This window comes from Phyllopteryx taeniolatus, chromosome 10, assembly GCF_024500385.1.
Source record: "Phyllopteryx taeniolatus isolate TA_2022b chromosome 10, UOR_Ptae_1.2, whole genome shotgun sequence".
Classification (NCBI taxonomy): domain Eukaryota; kingdom Metazoa; phylum Chordata; class Actinopteri; order Syngnathiformes; family Syngnathidae; genus Phyllopteryx; species Phyllopteryx taeniolatus.
In genome coordinates, this window is record NC_084511.1 from 18002682 (window position 1) to 18018088 (window position 15407).

A 15407-nucleotide genomic window follows, 5' to 3' on the forward strand; every position below is an offset into this window, starting at 1 on the left:
AAAGTTGCTGTGTAGCGATTGACTCTTCAGCGTTAGTGTCGTTGTGTTACAAACCGTTTTTTATCTTTTTTTTTCTCAATCACAGCATTGCTTAAATCCAATCTTGTATCCCGGCACAGTGAGGCTTGTCTTTTCGTTTTTCACACATAGGTGATAGAGGACAGCAACGAGGAGGGGGAATGATCAATCACGGTGTGATCCACCCCCAAGTCCCTCAGGTCTGTCTGGGTGAATACATGAGTCCTCCTGGGGGGTCTTTGTGAGTGTCCTCCCTCCCCTCTTCTGTTCTGATTTTCAGACATACCACTGAGGAAAGACAGGATTTTAGAGTCAATATGAAGTACTTTGATAATAGAGCAAGTGTTTGCTTTAGTTTGAAGAAGAAAAAGTGTTTTATTGAGACAATGACACAGACGTTCCCTAAAAGGGTGTTAGATCTGATGTAATTTGACAAAAGTAAAGTACAATTAGCAGAAAAGTGGTTAAGAATATTTAAGGACATTTTGGAGCAGACGCTAGATCAGTTTCCCTTTTGGGGCCAACATGGAAGTAATCATGTATATCCAGTGGAGAGAAGAGATAAGGGGTGGATCGGGGAGGACCTCCAGTGGGGCAAAGCCTTCATTAGTGCACAGCAGGACAGCATGGGAAATATGGGGCATCCCCAGGAGCACACTGGCAAATGGGAAGGATTAGGGGCAAAAAAGTGTTGTTTCTTTCCCCCTCAGAGTCAATATTTTGTACTATTATTATGTATTCTCAGCCATTGGGTTAAACAGAAGCCCACTTTTTCAGTCTTAGTGATCATAAAGCTGTACGTAATATTGGTTTTGTTCTTTTCTTGGCCCTAAAGTATCTAGCAAAAATGTTGGAAAGACTCCTACCCCCTCTGCCCCAAGGATGGACCCCCCGATGAAGGGAATTGCCATGCCATCTTTCATTTAACTGAGACAGTGGCAAATTTATGACGCGTCCAGCTGAGCTGAAGATTTTCAGTTGAGGGGGTCGAAGAGGAAAGAAGGAGGTGACTCAGTGAAGTGAAATATATTAAACCAAAAGGATTCCATTTTTATTGTGAAACTGTGAGTATGTTTTGCACGGACATCATTTGGAGAAAGTAGGCAAAATGTTCTCCAGCCTGTCAACGTGTCTCCCCCCCCCGGCCCACCTTCTTCGAACTTTGATGTATTGTGTGCCTCATTAGCATGCTCCGAATGTGAGATGTGACAAAAAGACTTTGTTTGGCATCTTCCCAGATTATCAGGACAAATGCCTGTCTTCTAGTGGTGGAAATACTTCACTCATTTGTCTTGCAAAGCCTGAGAATCAATTCAATACACATTGGCATCAAAGTAATGTTGGATCAACACCTTGATAGGTGTGATCTGCACCATGTTATCCCTGTAATCCTCTGTTTAGTGTATTCACACCATTCTAAATCGAATGCCCACAACTGCCCTTGTGGCTTGTCATAAAATGCCTGGATTCGTCAGTAAAACCATCTTTATTGACATGGAAAAACAACAACACCATGATTTAATACTTATTCAAGACTCAGACAGCACAGTCAGTTGTTTATTTCAATGACACAAGTTAATATAAATAGACGGAACATAAACATTAAAAAAAAAAGTGCAAACAATGACAATTCAGATTTTGGCCCTCAATTTAGAAGATTGTCACATATGTGTGTTTTATTTGGATCCACGGTATCTACGTCTGAGGGCCTGACCTTCAGTCGCTTCCCTCCTGGCACAGACATGTTTCACCATAACCTGCGAGCAGTCCTCACAGTTCACCTTGCAGCACCAATGGAACTTACAGTTGCAACTCGTCACCACCTCTGTACGCCTCTCCTCCACTCTCAGGGTGCACTCATGGCACAGCCTGCGGCAACTTCTCCTCTCCCACTGTGTCAAGCCCTCGCCCTGCTGCACGCACTCACGGCCCTCAGTGCCATACAACCCTAGAGTGATGTTTCTCTTGCAGTAATCAGGGGAATCCTCCAGGTAGATGAGTTCAGTCTGGGCTACACTGCCAAAGGCGTCTACAATGCCCCCCCGACTCTCTGCACTGTTGCCTGCCCTTTTGCGTTTCTTGTCGATGTCCAGTTTTTGGGCTTGACTGTGCTTGACCTTTAGATAATCACCAATTTCTCTGAAGTCGGACAACTGTGCCCAACAAGTTTGGACGCTGCAGCTTTCAGACATGCCATGACATCTGCAGATGCGCTTCATGGTCGCCTTCACGGCCTGTTCGAACACAAGCAAAATCATTTCCTGACAACATTTTAAGTGCAATTTTCCCAATAGCACTGTCCATTCTACCCTTAATTCCTATAGCAACCCACCCACCAGGTTCATACACATTTTCATTGTCACATTTCTAATACTGTCAATATCCCAATTTTAATGCTCCCCCCCCCCCCATTTTGATTTGCTTTAATTGTGCAGAATTTATTTTTTTACTATGCTTTATGCACTGGTTTGTTTGATTTTTCTAGCAATAGTCCTGTCAGACGTGAGAGGAATTTCAAGCAGTTTATCATCATAGTTTATTCAGAGGGAGACCTATCTGTCTAATCTAGCTCATCCAACCATCCATCGTGTGTGAGTATGCTTACATGACGTCCAGCTTCATTGTTGTGCAAGTTAACAGCAGCTCTTGAGTCCTGACCAGTCTCTTGTGCATCCACATACTGTTTTGAAATCCTCTCCCCGAAATTCACGTTATCACTGCAGCCACCCCACAGCCAGCCTTGTCCACCTTTAGACGCACAAACCACAATGTAACCGTGGGTGACTACGCATAGCAAACATATATTTCATTTTGTACGAGGTCTTACCGATTTTGCCATTCCTTGAAGCATCACACCCACAGTTGTCAAGGTCTCCCATGCTGCAGTTCCTGGTCAGAATGTACATGACTCCTGCAGCGCTGATGGCATGGACAAATGACGTCTCTCTGGTGGCTACAAATGATACAGAGATGCGTCATAAATATTGATTGCCTTATATTTCTAGCCGAACATTTCCTGCCTTACATGCTGCATTCATGTATTGCACTCCTTAACGCACAGCACGCCAAATATGTGTGTGTGTGTGTGTGGTTTATCAACAAACGCATGTCTTCATATTTATAATCAAAGATATTTTACCTACCGCGTCTCAGTCCCTTGAGCTGGAGAGCGCTTTCTGGACAATTCCATCTGTCCCACCTAAACTGGTGTTTGCACTCCTCGATGCCACTCTGCGTGCCGACCTGCACGCTCCTGGCGAAGGTAAGATAAGCCTGCAAGGGGCGAGGGAAGTCGTTTATTGTTTATCCGAAATTATACAGTGTCCCTTCGGCATTCACGTAGTAATTTTCGTTTACCTTGGATCCTGTCATCAAAACGTTTCCAGCAATCCTGGGAAGAAAATAATGATATTATAGTCCCTCTCTTCGAATGCAAATGTAAATGTAATGTAATGCTTGTGTTTCACTTACCAAGCGTGTCCTGGACAAATTATGCATAAAGACAGAAGTAGCCAGAGCGAGTCTACCATTTTGACCGATTTTCGACCAGCAAACTTATTTGGAGCCAGTGTTCTGTAACTTAAGCCTTTTATTAAAAGGAGGAACAAACGGACCCCTTGTGCCTAATACCCCAAGCGGGCCAAAAGCTGATTGGGTAACGGATTTAGGAAACGCCTATATGCGCACTTCAAAGGCTGGTATTATAGGCGATAGTTTATCCATCCATCCAAAGCTGCATGACACCAATATGCAAGTGAGACTAAAAGTGATAAGCCAGACCGATTCATTTTATGTTATAAAAAATATGTTTATTAAGTCAGTTTAATATACACTACCATAGTTTAGAGACAGCGAGACCAATTCAACCAGGTATCCTCAAGCACTACTATTGTGCATGAGGTATTTGTTCTTTTACAGTGATATACAAAAGACAATGTATAATTTGAAGTGCAATTGAACACATTTCCGATTAGATCATAAAACGGCAACCGTGCCACACAAAAGTTGTCAATCAGTGTCCACGCGCACGGTGCTTTCGTTTTGCTTTGTTGTGTGTTTTTCTGGCACTGCCTTTGCGTGCACAGTAGTATTTCGTAACAACCTCTGTGCATTTGTCACATTTAACCGTGCAACACCAGTGGAATTTGCAGTTGCAGCTGCTGACAACTTCAGTGTGCTTCTCCAACACTCGGAGGCCGCATTCGTAGCACAGCCTGCGACAGCTCTTTCTTTCCCACTGCTGCAAACTCTTGTCCCCCTTCAGGCACTCTCGTCCCTCGGAGCCCTTGAAACCTAAACTCTGGTTCTTGACGCAGTAGTCCGGGGACTCCTCAAAGAAAATGAGCTCCGTCTGCGGGATGTTGCGGAAGGCGTGCTTAATGGCACCTCTGTTGTCTGCGCTGTTGCCAGCCCTCATCGGCCTCTTGTCCACTTCCAGCTTCCTGGCTTGGGAATGCTTAATTTTCAGATAGGTGCCCACCTCTCTGAAGTCGGCCAGCTGCATCCAACATGTTTGGATGCTGCAGCTTCCAGACACACCGTGGCACTTGCAGGCTCGCCTCATTGTAGCTTTAATTGCCTGTGAAAGTCAAATAATAATAAAAAAAAGACAGCATTAGTTAAAAAATAGGAAAATAATAATTATTATTTTATAAATAAAATAAAATTAAAATTATAAATACAATAAATTATTATTATAAACTACATTGAAACCATAAATAGAATTGTTTTGCCACTGGCCTATGTTTATTATTCTGATGTCATAATTGAATGCCTTACTAGTCTCCCAGCCTCGTTGTTATGCAGGTTGACCGCAGCACGAGAGTCATGACCATCTTCCAATGCATCCACAAACAGTTTGGAAATCTTCTCTCCAAACGCCACATTATCACTGCAGCCTCCCCAAATCCACCCTCTGCCACCTGGAGATTAAAAAAAAATCGTATTACACCATAAAGACAAAAACAAGTTTATTTTGTAATAATTAGATCTGACAGTGAAAAGAAAACTCATGCATCATACCTGACTGTCCTATTTTGGAGTCATCACAACCGCAGTTGTCGAAGTCTCCCATGCTACAGTTCTTAGTGAGTGTATACATCACTCCTGCAGCACTGATGGCATGGACAAAGGATGTCTCTCTTGTAGCTACAAGAAGTCCTATAGAGAAGCAACACCAAAATAAGACTTTGCAGTCACCTTATGTGTGATTACCCTATGCGTAATGTGTGCGTAAAATACAACACAGTCCAGTGTAATGAGTGTTTAAAATACAATAAAGTTCCACATCAGGGAGACTTACTGTGAGAATGTTGTAAATGTGACTGTTTCTTTTCAGGGCTGTTAGTGTGTGTAATTATATTGATTAAATAAGCTAAGAGCGAGGTGGCAGGATGTGGCTTTTTTGTTTGTTTTTTATTTATTTAGTTATTTATTTCGCAGCCCTGTTCGATGTCTTTGTGGTTGTGCAATGCTTGTTAGACTTGCTGAACAAAAAGCATCATTTCTTACCACTTCGATGGCCGTTATGTGTGGATAGCTGAAGCGTACTCTGTGGACAGTTCCATCTGTCCCAAGTAAACTGGTGTTTGCACTCTTGTATTCCACTTTGTGCACCCACTTGCACGCTGCCAGCATAGGTAAGAAAAGCCTCGGGAGAGAGACAATGTCATTTGTTAAAAGTTCTTAATTGAATGTACACAAATCAAGATGTGATTTACCTTTGGTCCAGTCATGAGGAAATTATTCACCGTCCTAGAAGAACACAGAGCAGAATAAACAATTTTGCCGAAATTCAGTCAGACAACAGCAAACACAATGTTAACATTAAATCCATGCAAAAGTATGATCGACAGACCAAGTGGATGCAGACTGTAAAATACAACTCATGTAGAGAACCATCACAGCAAGCAGCGTCCAAGCTCCCATGCCTGTAGTGCTGACAAAATCCTGTTTATTGGACTCCCAGATGTGAGTAGCAAAAAGAGACGAGGCCTACTGAAGGTGTACCCCCTCTACGCTGATGATATTTATATGGTGGTGGCGCCTTTGAATGACAGATTTGTCAAACAGCTAACGCTCCACTGTGAAAAAGACTGCGGTGATCGTCCCGTCCTGTAGACAAATAGGAGCCGTCCTCGCATAAATGCACTTCAAAGAGAGGACGCAGACACTTGAACAGCCCCTCATTCATTCACCTGCATCGCGCTGGTCACCCTTTCCCAGCAAGTGACAACATGTAATTACTTTATAATCCCGCATTAAAACTACCTCCTCTAACAGATCCCTCGCAAACGGCTATATTTTTAATTTGATAATTTCTGAAAGCTGGTAAAATAGCAAACTATAGATGCTAGATTTCTTGCCCGCAAGTATCATGTGGATTTTCATGTTTGGGAAATGGCACCAGTGTCCCACAGGGCACACGGTGACGACAAAGCCATAAAGTCTTGCAGGAGCTGAGCCCATATAGTCATGTAAATACTTCTTCACACGTCGCCGACATTGGCATCGTGGTGATAATAGGATAATAGATGTTTCCTTCAGAAACAACCTGGTGTGAAAACAGTCTGGAATTTACAAGGGCATAAATCCATGAGCGCGTTAATGCGCCAACATGCCGGGTGAGCTCCAATCATACAATACTTTTACCCATCCACGTCTCTCAACATATATTTCGAATTGTCAGTCGTCGGATCACCTCTGCTGATTATTTGCGTGATTTAACCCATAATCGCAGCAATCATCAACATTCATCACGTGAGTTTCTGTCATTTCTTTGCGTGATTCGGCCTGCGAGACCTTGCCCAGTTAGTGATTAACGTAGTTTGAAACACATTTGACTCCACTTGTCCAAATCGCCAAATAAACCACTCAAAATCCCCAACAGCAACAATTCACTCAGCATGTAGGACAATGCACGGACGACTGGGCGAGAACATCAACACAATAGAGGAGAGGAGTGGGTGAGGATAATCCCTACAATTAGACATCGCCCGCAACAATTATCCTGCAATATGACTGAAACTACAGGACCACTCCGAACCCAGATAGGATATAATACCGGCTAATTCAATTCCACCCGTCGTAATATGTCTAACTAAGGGAGCTCTTAACAATTTTAATGGGTTATTAACGTGCGAACAATGGTCTAAATACATGGGCGTGTTACTTACTATGCGTGCCATCGAAACTGATAGATCACGTGGGCTATATGTGACATTCGTCTTGGTGGGTTCAGTTTGGAACCACCCGTCAATATATTACTTGACACAACCCACAATTACTTCTGAGAATAATTATTATAATACTACTAACAATAATACAACGATAGCGTGTCGTCTCATGTACAAGAACTTCATGAATTATTATTATTATTATTATATAGTTTTCTGTGCAAAGATCTATTTGCAAATGGATCCAAACACAGCGGTATACCGGTATAAATGTTATCATTTAATATATATATCTATATATATATATATAGAGATATATATATTAATTGTAATGAATTAGTTGTTTTTATTGGTGTTGCAGCAATATAAAGACAATCATCCATCCATCCATCCATTTTCTTCTGCTTATCCGAGAACGGGTCGCAGGGGCAACAGCTTAAGCAGGGAAGCCCAGACTTACCTCTCCCTAGCCACTTCGTCCAGCTCTTCAGGGTGGATCCCGAGGCGTTCCCAGCTGGTCTGGGAACGCCTCGGGATCCAGTCTCTCCAGTGTGTCCTGTGTCGTGCCCAGGGGCTCTTCCCGGTGGGACGTTCCCAGAACACCTCACCAGAGAGGCGTCCGGGGGGCATCCTATCCAGATGCCCGAGCCACCTTATTTGGCTCCTCTCGATGCGGAGGAGAAGCGGCTCTACTCTGAGCTCCTCCTGGATGACAGAGCTTCTCACCCTATCTCTAAGGGAGAGGCCATACACCTTGCGGAGGAAACACATTTCGACCGCTTGTATCTGCGATCTTGTTCTTTCGGTCACAAGCTGTGGGTCATAGGTGAAGGTAGGAACATAGGGTGAGCGGTAAATAGAGAGCTTTGCCTTTTGGCTCAGCTCTTTCTTCACCACGACATACTGATAGAGTCTGCATCACGTCTGCACCGATCTTCCTGTTGATCTCCCGCTTCATTCTTTCCTCACTCGTGAACAAGACCCCAAGATACTTTAACTCCTCTACTTGGGGAGAGGGCACGCCACCCTTTTCCGACTGGGGACCATGGCCTCAGCTTTGGAGGTGCTGATTTTCATCTCAGCTGCTTCACAGTTGGCTGCGAACTGCTCCAGTGAGAGTTGAAGGTCACGGCTTGAAGCAGAGACTCAATGCTGAAGCCACCAAACCGAACCCCCTCAAGACCTCGGTTGTGCATCGAAATTCTGTCCATAAAGGTACTCAACAGAATCGGTGAGAAAGGGCAGCCTCGGTGGAATCCAACTCTCACTGGAAATGTGTTCGACTTATTGCTGGCAATGCGCGCCAAACTCTGACACCGGTCGTACAAACGTAACAAAACAGTTTAGAGGTTTTTCTCAATGGCCTCACCAAACTCCTCCCACGCCCGAGTTTATGCCTCAGTGACCACGAAAGCCGTATTCCACTTGGCTAGCCGGTACCCATCAACTGCCTCCAGAGTCCTACAGGCCAAAAAGGCCCGATAAGACTCCTAATTCAGCTTGACGTCACCCCTTACATTTTGTCTCCACCAATGGGTTCGGGGATTGCCGCGACGACAGGCACCAACCACCTTACGGCCACAGCCTCGGTCGGCCACCTCGATAATGGAGGCGCAGAACATGGTCCACGAGGACTCAATGTGGCCCGCCTCCACCGGGACGTGGGCGAAGTTCTGCCGAAGGTGGGAGTTGAACCTCCTTCTGACAGGACTCTGCCAGATGTTCCCAGTAGACACTCACGATACATTTGGGTCTGCCAGATCAGACTGGCTGGCATCATTCGCCACCATCCGAGCCAACACACCACCAGGACAATCAGTGGTTTAATATTTTTACATTATTATACTCTAACATTCCATTTGTCTTCAATCTCTCATTCTCCCTCTCATGCTGCTGCTGATGATAATGATTACTTTTACTGTTTTTTTGATTATTGTTATTGGTTGGTCGTACTATTAGTGGTATGTTTTCATTATATTATTATACAATTAAAATACTCGTTTCAGCATTTCATTTGTATATTATTATTATTATTATATATTATATATAATAATAATAATTATATTGTATAATCTCAATCGCTACAATAATATAAAGAAAGTGGGAAACCAACTATGTCATGTAAATGTAACAGACTTTTTGGGCAAATTAGGCTGTCCTGGATGTCATGGTGGGGGATTTATAGTGACATAAGGTGAGAGAAATGGAGCGACTAGAGTAGTGGTTTTCAAACTTTTTACATCAAGTACCACCTGAAGAAATACTTAACTTAGCTCTCTGAGTACCACCATAATGAGCAACATTAAAATACAGGCGTAGTAGGCCAGTTAATATTATTATAAGACAGTGAAACATCAGTTTGAACATTAAAGGTCCCATATTTTAGCTATTTAGACATCTATAGAGTGACTCTCTAACATGGACTTAGTATAAAAGTGTTTTGTCTTACTAGTGTCCAGAAAAGACCCCTCTGACAGCTACTTCTGCTTGACCCAGTTTTGTATCAGCTTGGTCCATATTTGGTTAAGACCGCCTTCTTTCCTCTGATTAGTTGTCTCCGTTTAGAAGACTCAACCCTTACTACTTTTGAGAGCACACGTGTTTGTTATGTTGACAGCGCTGGCTCGGGGGCGGAGAGGTAGGCGGAGAGCTTTGCTAGTGATGTAGATAAGCTCTAGAAATTTAAATTACCTGATTTCAGGTCTCTCGGCAGAAAAACATCTGTAACTCAGGAATGCGTGGACAATTTTAAATCATATTTCACATGTTTACTGAGGCACCATAGAGCCAATATAACATCTCAAATACAAGAAAAAGTTGGTTTGGTAAAATACGAGATGTTTAACACTTTGTTCAACTATAGGAAAATAGAACAAGTCTACTTAAATTATTCAATTAAAATTTGTTGTACTTACATGTTAAAACAAAAAAACATCTTACCTAAATAAATGTTTTAAAACAAGCAGTTCTTAAAGATTAAATGCAAATGCATTAGTATTTAAAAGTTAAATAGTGGTACAACTAAACTGTGACTGTACTTTGATTTGTATCTCCCTTCATTTTCTTGGCATTGGTTGATATGTTCATTCATTCTAATATTTTTAAAATTGTATTTCATGTTTTGATTGTATTTTATTTTATTTCTATTTAATTCAGTGATTCTTTCACATGCCTTCTTCTTTCACATACTAGAAGAAGGCTGTGTACCACTTGTGGCACCCTTACCACAAGTTGAGAATCATTGAACTAGAGCACATACGTAAATGACGGACGAGTAGACTCAAACACAGAAGTGCACAAAATAAATACATAAATGCTGCATTCAGGCAGCTAATTATTAATCTACAGTCTAATTTTATTCTTAATGGCATTTTAGAAGAACTGTAAAACATTTACATTACATTACACATTTGCATTTAATCTTACTCACTTCTGTCCTGAGTCTAGCCTCCACTACTCTTTCCCATAACTTCATTGTGTGGCTCATCAACTTTATTCCTCTATAGTTGCCACAGCTCTGCACATCACCTTTGTTCTTAAAAATGGGCACCAGTACACTTTTCCTCCATTCCTCAGGCATCTTCTCTCGCACTAGAATTCTATTGAACAAGCTGGTCAAAAACTCCACAGCCACCTCTCCTAGATGCTTCCATACCTCCACAGGAATGTCATCAGGACCAACTGCCTTTCCATTTTTCATTCTCTTTAATGCCTTTCTAACTTCCCCCTTACTAATCATTGCCACTTCCTGGTCCACCACACTTGCCTCTTCTACTCTCCCTTCTCTATCATTTTCCTCATTCATCAACTCCTCGAAGTATTCTTTCCATCTACCTAGCACACTGCTGGCACCAGTCAACATATTTCCATCGCTATCCTTAATCACCCTAACCTGCTGCACATCCTTCCCATCTCTATCCCTCTGTCTGGCCAGCCTGTATAGATCCTTTTCTCCTTCTTTAGTGTCCAACCTGCCATACATGTCACACCGGCGCCGTCAACCTGCAGGGCGCTGTTGGAAATTCAGCTACTGTGGGTCGAAGTCGAAGTCAAAGAAGAAGAAGAAGAGGTGGAAAGCGGGTTCTTCGGCAGAAAGAGAAGAGGAAAACACAGAGCCTAGAACTGAATGTGGGGACTTTGAATGTTGGGACTATGACAGGAAAATCTCGGGAGTTGGTTGACATGATGATTAGGAGAAAGGTTGATATATTGTGTGTCCAGGAGACCAGGTGGAAAGGCAGTAAGGCTAGAAGTTTAGGGGCAGGGTTTAAATTATTTTACCATGGTGTAGATGGGAAGAGAAATGGAGTCGGGGTTATTTTAAAAGAAGAGTTGGCTAAGAATGTCTTGGAGGTGAAAAGAGTATCAGATCGAGTGATGAGGCTGAAATTTGAAATTGAGGGTGTTATGTGTAATGTGATTAGTGGCTATGCCCCACAGGTAGGATGTGACCTAGAGGTGAAAGAGAAATTCTGGAAGGAGCTAGATGATGTAGTTCTGAGCATCCCAGACAGAGAGAGAGTCGTAATTGGTGCAGATTGTAATGGACATGTTGGTGAAGGTAATAGGGGTGATGAAGAAGTGATGGGTAAGTACGGCATCCAGGAAAGGAACTTGGAGGGACAGATGGTGGTAGACTTTGCAACAAGGATGCAAATGGCTGTAGTGAACACTTTTTTCCAGAAGAGGCACGAACATAGGGTGACTTACAAGAGCGGAGGTAGAAGCACACAGGTGGATTACATCTTGTGCAGACGATGTAATCTGAAGGAGGTTACCAACTGTAAGGTAGTGGTAGGGGAGAGTGTGGCTAGACAGCATAGGATGGTGGTGTGTAAGATGACTCTGATGGTGGGGAGGAAAATTAGGAAGACAAAGGCAGAGAAGAGAACCATGTGGTGGAAGCTGAGACAGGACGAGTGTTGTGCAGCTTTTCGGGAAGAGGTGATACAGGCTCTCGGTGGACGGGAAGAGCTTCCAGAAGACTGGACCACTGCAGCCAAGGTGATCAGAGAAGCAGGCAGGAGAGTACTTGGTGTATCTTCTGGCAGGAAAGGAGAGAAGGAGACTTGGTGGTGGAACCTCACAGTACAGGAAATCATACAAGGAAAACGGTTAGCTAAGAAGAAGTGGGACACTGAGAGGACCGAGGAGAGGCGAAAGGAATACATTGAGATGCGACACAGGGCAAAGGTAGAGGTGGCAAAGGCAAAACAAGAGGCATATGATGACATGTATGGCAGGTTGGACACTAAAGAAGGAGAAAAGGATCTATACAGGCTGGCCAGACAGAGGGATAGAGATGGGAAGGATGTGCAGCAGGTTAGGGTGATTAAGGATAGCGATGGAAATATGTTGACTGGTGCCAGCAGTGTGCTAGGTAGATGGAAAGAATACTTCGAGGAGTTGATGAATGAGGAAAATGATAGAGAAGGGAGAGTAGAAGAGGCAAGTGTGGTGGACCAGGAAGTGGCAATGATTAGTAAGGGGGAAGTTAGAAAGGCATTAAAGAGAATGAAAAATGGAAAGGCAGTTGGTCCTGATGACATTCCTGTGGAGGTATGGAAGCATCTAGGAGAGGTGGCTGTGGAGTTTTTGACCAGCTTGTTCAATAGAATTCTAGTGCGAGAGAAGATGCCTGAGGAATGGAGGAAAAGTGTACTGGTGCCCATTTTTAAGAACAAAGGTGATGTGCAGAGCTGTGGCAACTATAGAGGAATAAAGTTGATGAGCCACACAATGAAGTTATGGGAAAGAGTAGTGGAGGCTAGACTCAGGACAGAAGTGAGTATTTGCGAGCAACAGTATGGTTTCATGCCTAGAAAGAGTACCACAGATGCATTATTTGCCTTGAGGATGTTGATGGAAAAGTACAGAGAAGGTCAGAAGGAGCTACATTGTGTCTTTGTAGATCTAGAGAAAGCCTATGACAGAGTACCCAGAGAGGAACTGTGGTACTGCATGCAGAAGTCTGGAGTGGCAGAGAAGTATGTTAGAATAATACAGGACATGTACGAGGGCAGCAGAACAGCGGTGAGGTGTGCTGTCGGTGTGACAGAAGAATTTAAGGTGGACGTGGGACTGCATCAGGGATCAGCCCTGAGCCCCTTCCTTTTTGCAGTGGTGATGGATAGGCTGACAGATGAGGTTAGACTGGAATCCCCGTGGACCATGATGTTTGCAGATGACATTGTGATCTGCAGTGAAAGCAGGGAGCAGCTGGAGGAACAGTTAGAAAGATGGAGGCATGCACTGGAAAGAAGAGGAATGAAGATTAGCCGAAGTAAAACAGAATATATGTGCATGAATGAGAGGGGTGGTGGGGGAAGAATGCGGCTACAGGGAGAAGAGATGGCAAGGGTAGAGGACTTTAAATACTTGGGGTCAACCGTCCAGAGCAATGGTGAGTGTGGTCAGGAAGTGAAGAAACGGGTCCAAGCAGGTTGGAACGGGTGGAGGAAGGTGTCAGGTGTGTTATGTGACAGAAGAGTCTCTGCTAGGATGAAGGGCAAAGTTTATAAAACAGTGGTGAGGCCAGCCATGATGTATGGATTAGAGACAGTGGCACTGAAGAGAAAACAGGAAGCAGAGCTGGAGGTGGCGGAAATGAAGATGTTGAGGTTCGCTCTCGGAGTGACCAGGTTGGATAAAATTAGAAATGAGCTCATCAGAGGGACAGCCAAGGTTCGATGTTTTGGAGACAAAGTTAGAGAGAGCAGACTTCAATGGTTTGGACACGTCCAGAGGAGAGCGAGTGAGTATATTGGTAGAAGGATGATGAGGATGGAGCTGCCAGGCAAGAGAGCTAGAGGAAGACCAAAGAGAAGGTTGATGGATGTCGTGAGGGAAGACATGATGGCAGTTGGTGTTCGAGAGGAGGATGCAGGAGATAGGCTCTCATGGAAAAGGATGACGCGCTGTGGCGACCCCTAACGGGACAAGCCGAAAGGAAAAGAAGAAGTAATGTAAATGTTTTGAGTCCTGTCATTGATGGCAACCAATTCCCTCTTAGCCAATTGCATTTATCCCAATGGCTAGGTTCCCTACCAGCAAGCACCCGTCAACAAGGTGGCTGCCGGGAGTTATACAGTAATAACAGTGTCTACGAATTCGTATGCTATCTGACAGCCTTAGAATTAGTGTTTCTATACACATTTACTCCATGATGCCTGTGGCTGCAACATATATTACCACAAAAATTACATGTTGAAAACCCCAAATGTATGAAATCCAAATGTCAATTAACATTAAAATGTATGGTATATACAGTATTTACTTTATTTCATATACTGTACTGTATATGCTTCCTTTATGAATGATATTTGAGTTGAACAGTATGACATATAGTCACTGTTGAAAATGAGGTATAATTTAAAGGGAATGACACCTCAAAAAATAGTTGTACTGAAACTTATTTAATACAATAGCTACAGTATATCGAGAACTAAAAACATTAATGCTCAATATTGACTATCAAAGTGGTATTATTTATTTTATGTGTTTATCATCATTATTTTTAGAGTCTAATCATCACAGTAAGAGACGTTTTTAATATTTTGTTGCTCACAAGTAGCTAAAAGGGTTACCTGAAACTCTTAGTAAAGAGTATTAATTACAATAATTAACTTTATACTGAGGCACGGTGGACCACTGATTAGCACGTCTACCTCACAATTCTGAGGACCTGGGTTCAAATCCGGCCTCGCCTGTGTGGAGTTTGCATGTTCTCCCCGTGCCTGCGTGGGTTTTCTCCAGTTTCCTCCCACATCCCAAAAACATGCGTGGTAGGTTAATTGAAGGCTCGAAATTGCCCGTAAGTGTGAATGTGAGTGCGAATGGTTGTTTGTTTATACGTGCCCTACGATTGACTGGCGACCAGTTCAGGGTGTACCCCGCCTCTTGCCCAGAGTCAGCTGGGATAAGCTCCAGCATGCCCGCGACCCTAGTGAGGATAAGCGGTACAGAAAATGAATGAATGAATAAACTTTATACTGTATCAGTTAAAAACAGCCATTCGTTATTATGCAAAGACCCAGTAATCTCTTGTACAGGTTCTCATTTAATTATACAGATGTTGATGATGATGATGTGTTCAGTGAGTGTATTATCTAATCAATTATTATGAGCTTATTTTTCTTAATGTGGGTGTTTCCTGCCCGACCCAGTATTCTTTTTTCTTGCGTCTTGATATAAAGGAAACCGACAAAATTATCA

At 43.1% G+C, this 15407-nt stretch overlaps 2 protein-coding genes across 2 annotated transcripts; both read right to left on the bottom strand.

Moving 5' to 3' along the window:
* Positions 1 to 1478: 1478 nt before the first annotated feature.
* On the bottom strand, positions 1479 to 3592 carry LOC133484729 (protein Wnt-8-like). The gene is made up of 6 exons (XM_061787738.1): positions 3490 to 3592; positions 3376 to 3409; positions 3162 to 3291; positions 2846 to 2971; positions 2624 to 2766; positions 1479 to 2252 (listed from the first exon to the last, which is right to left on the bottom strand). Exons 1-6 carry the CDS (start codon positions 3546 to 3548, stop codon positions 1695 to 1697), a joined length of 1050 nt encoding a protein of 349 aa, XP_061643722.1. The 5' UTR covers positions 3549 to 3592; the 3' UTR covers positions 1479 to 1694.
* A 298-nt stretch (positions 3593 to 3890) lies between these two features.
* On the bottom strand, positions 3891 to 6271 carry LOC133484733 (protein Wnt-8a-like). Its single transcript, XM_061787742.1, has 6 exons — positions 5876 to 6271; positions 5739 to 5772; positions 5530 to 5668; positions 5041 to 5178; positions 4798 to 4940; positions 3891 to 4597 (listed from the first exon to the last, which is right to left on the bottom strand). Exons 1-6 carry the CDS (start codon positions 5944 to 5946, stop codon positions 4031 to 4033), a joined length of 1092 nt encoding a protein of 363 aa, XP_061643726.1. The 5' UTR covers positions 5947 to 6271; the 3' UTR covers positions 3891 to 4030.
* Between the last annotated feature and the right edge of the window lie 9136 nt (positions 6272 to 15407).

Coding starts and splice junctions, on each gene's coding strand:
- LOC133484729 (XM_061787738.1), bottom strand. CDS start 3,548: ATGGTAGACTCGCTCTGGCTACTTCTGTCTTTATGCATAATTTGTCCA. Junction 2,767..2,845: donor TTCAAGGAATGGCAAAATCG/GTAAGACCTCGT, acceptor GTGCGTCTAAAG/GTGGACAAGGCTGGCTGTGG. Junction 2,253..2,623: donor ACAATGAAGCTGGACGTCAT/GTAAGCATACTC, acceptor GTGTTCGAACAG/GCCGTGAAGGCGACCATGAA.
- LOC133484733 (XM_061787742.1), bottom strand. CDS start 5,946: ATGGGAGCTTGGACGCTGCTTGCTGTGATGGTTCTCTACATGAGTTGT. Junction 5,773..5,875: donor TTACAGTCTGCATCCACTTG/GTCTGTCGATCA, acceptor GTGTTCTTCTAG/GACGGTGAATAATTTCCTCA. Junction 4,598..4,797: donor ACAACGAGGCTGGGAGACTA/GTAAGGCATTCA, acceptor TGACTTTCACAG/GCAATTAAAGCTACAATGAG.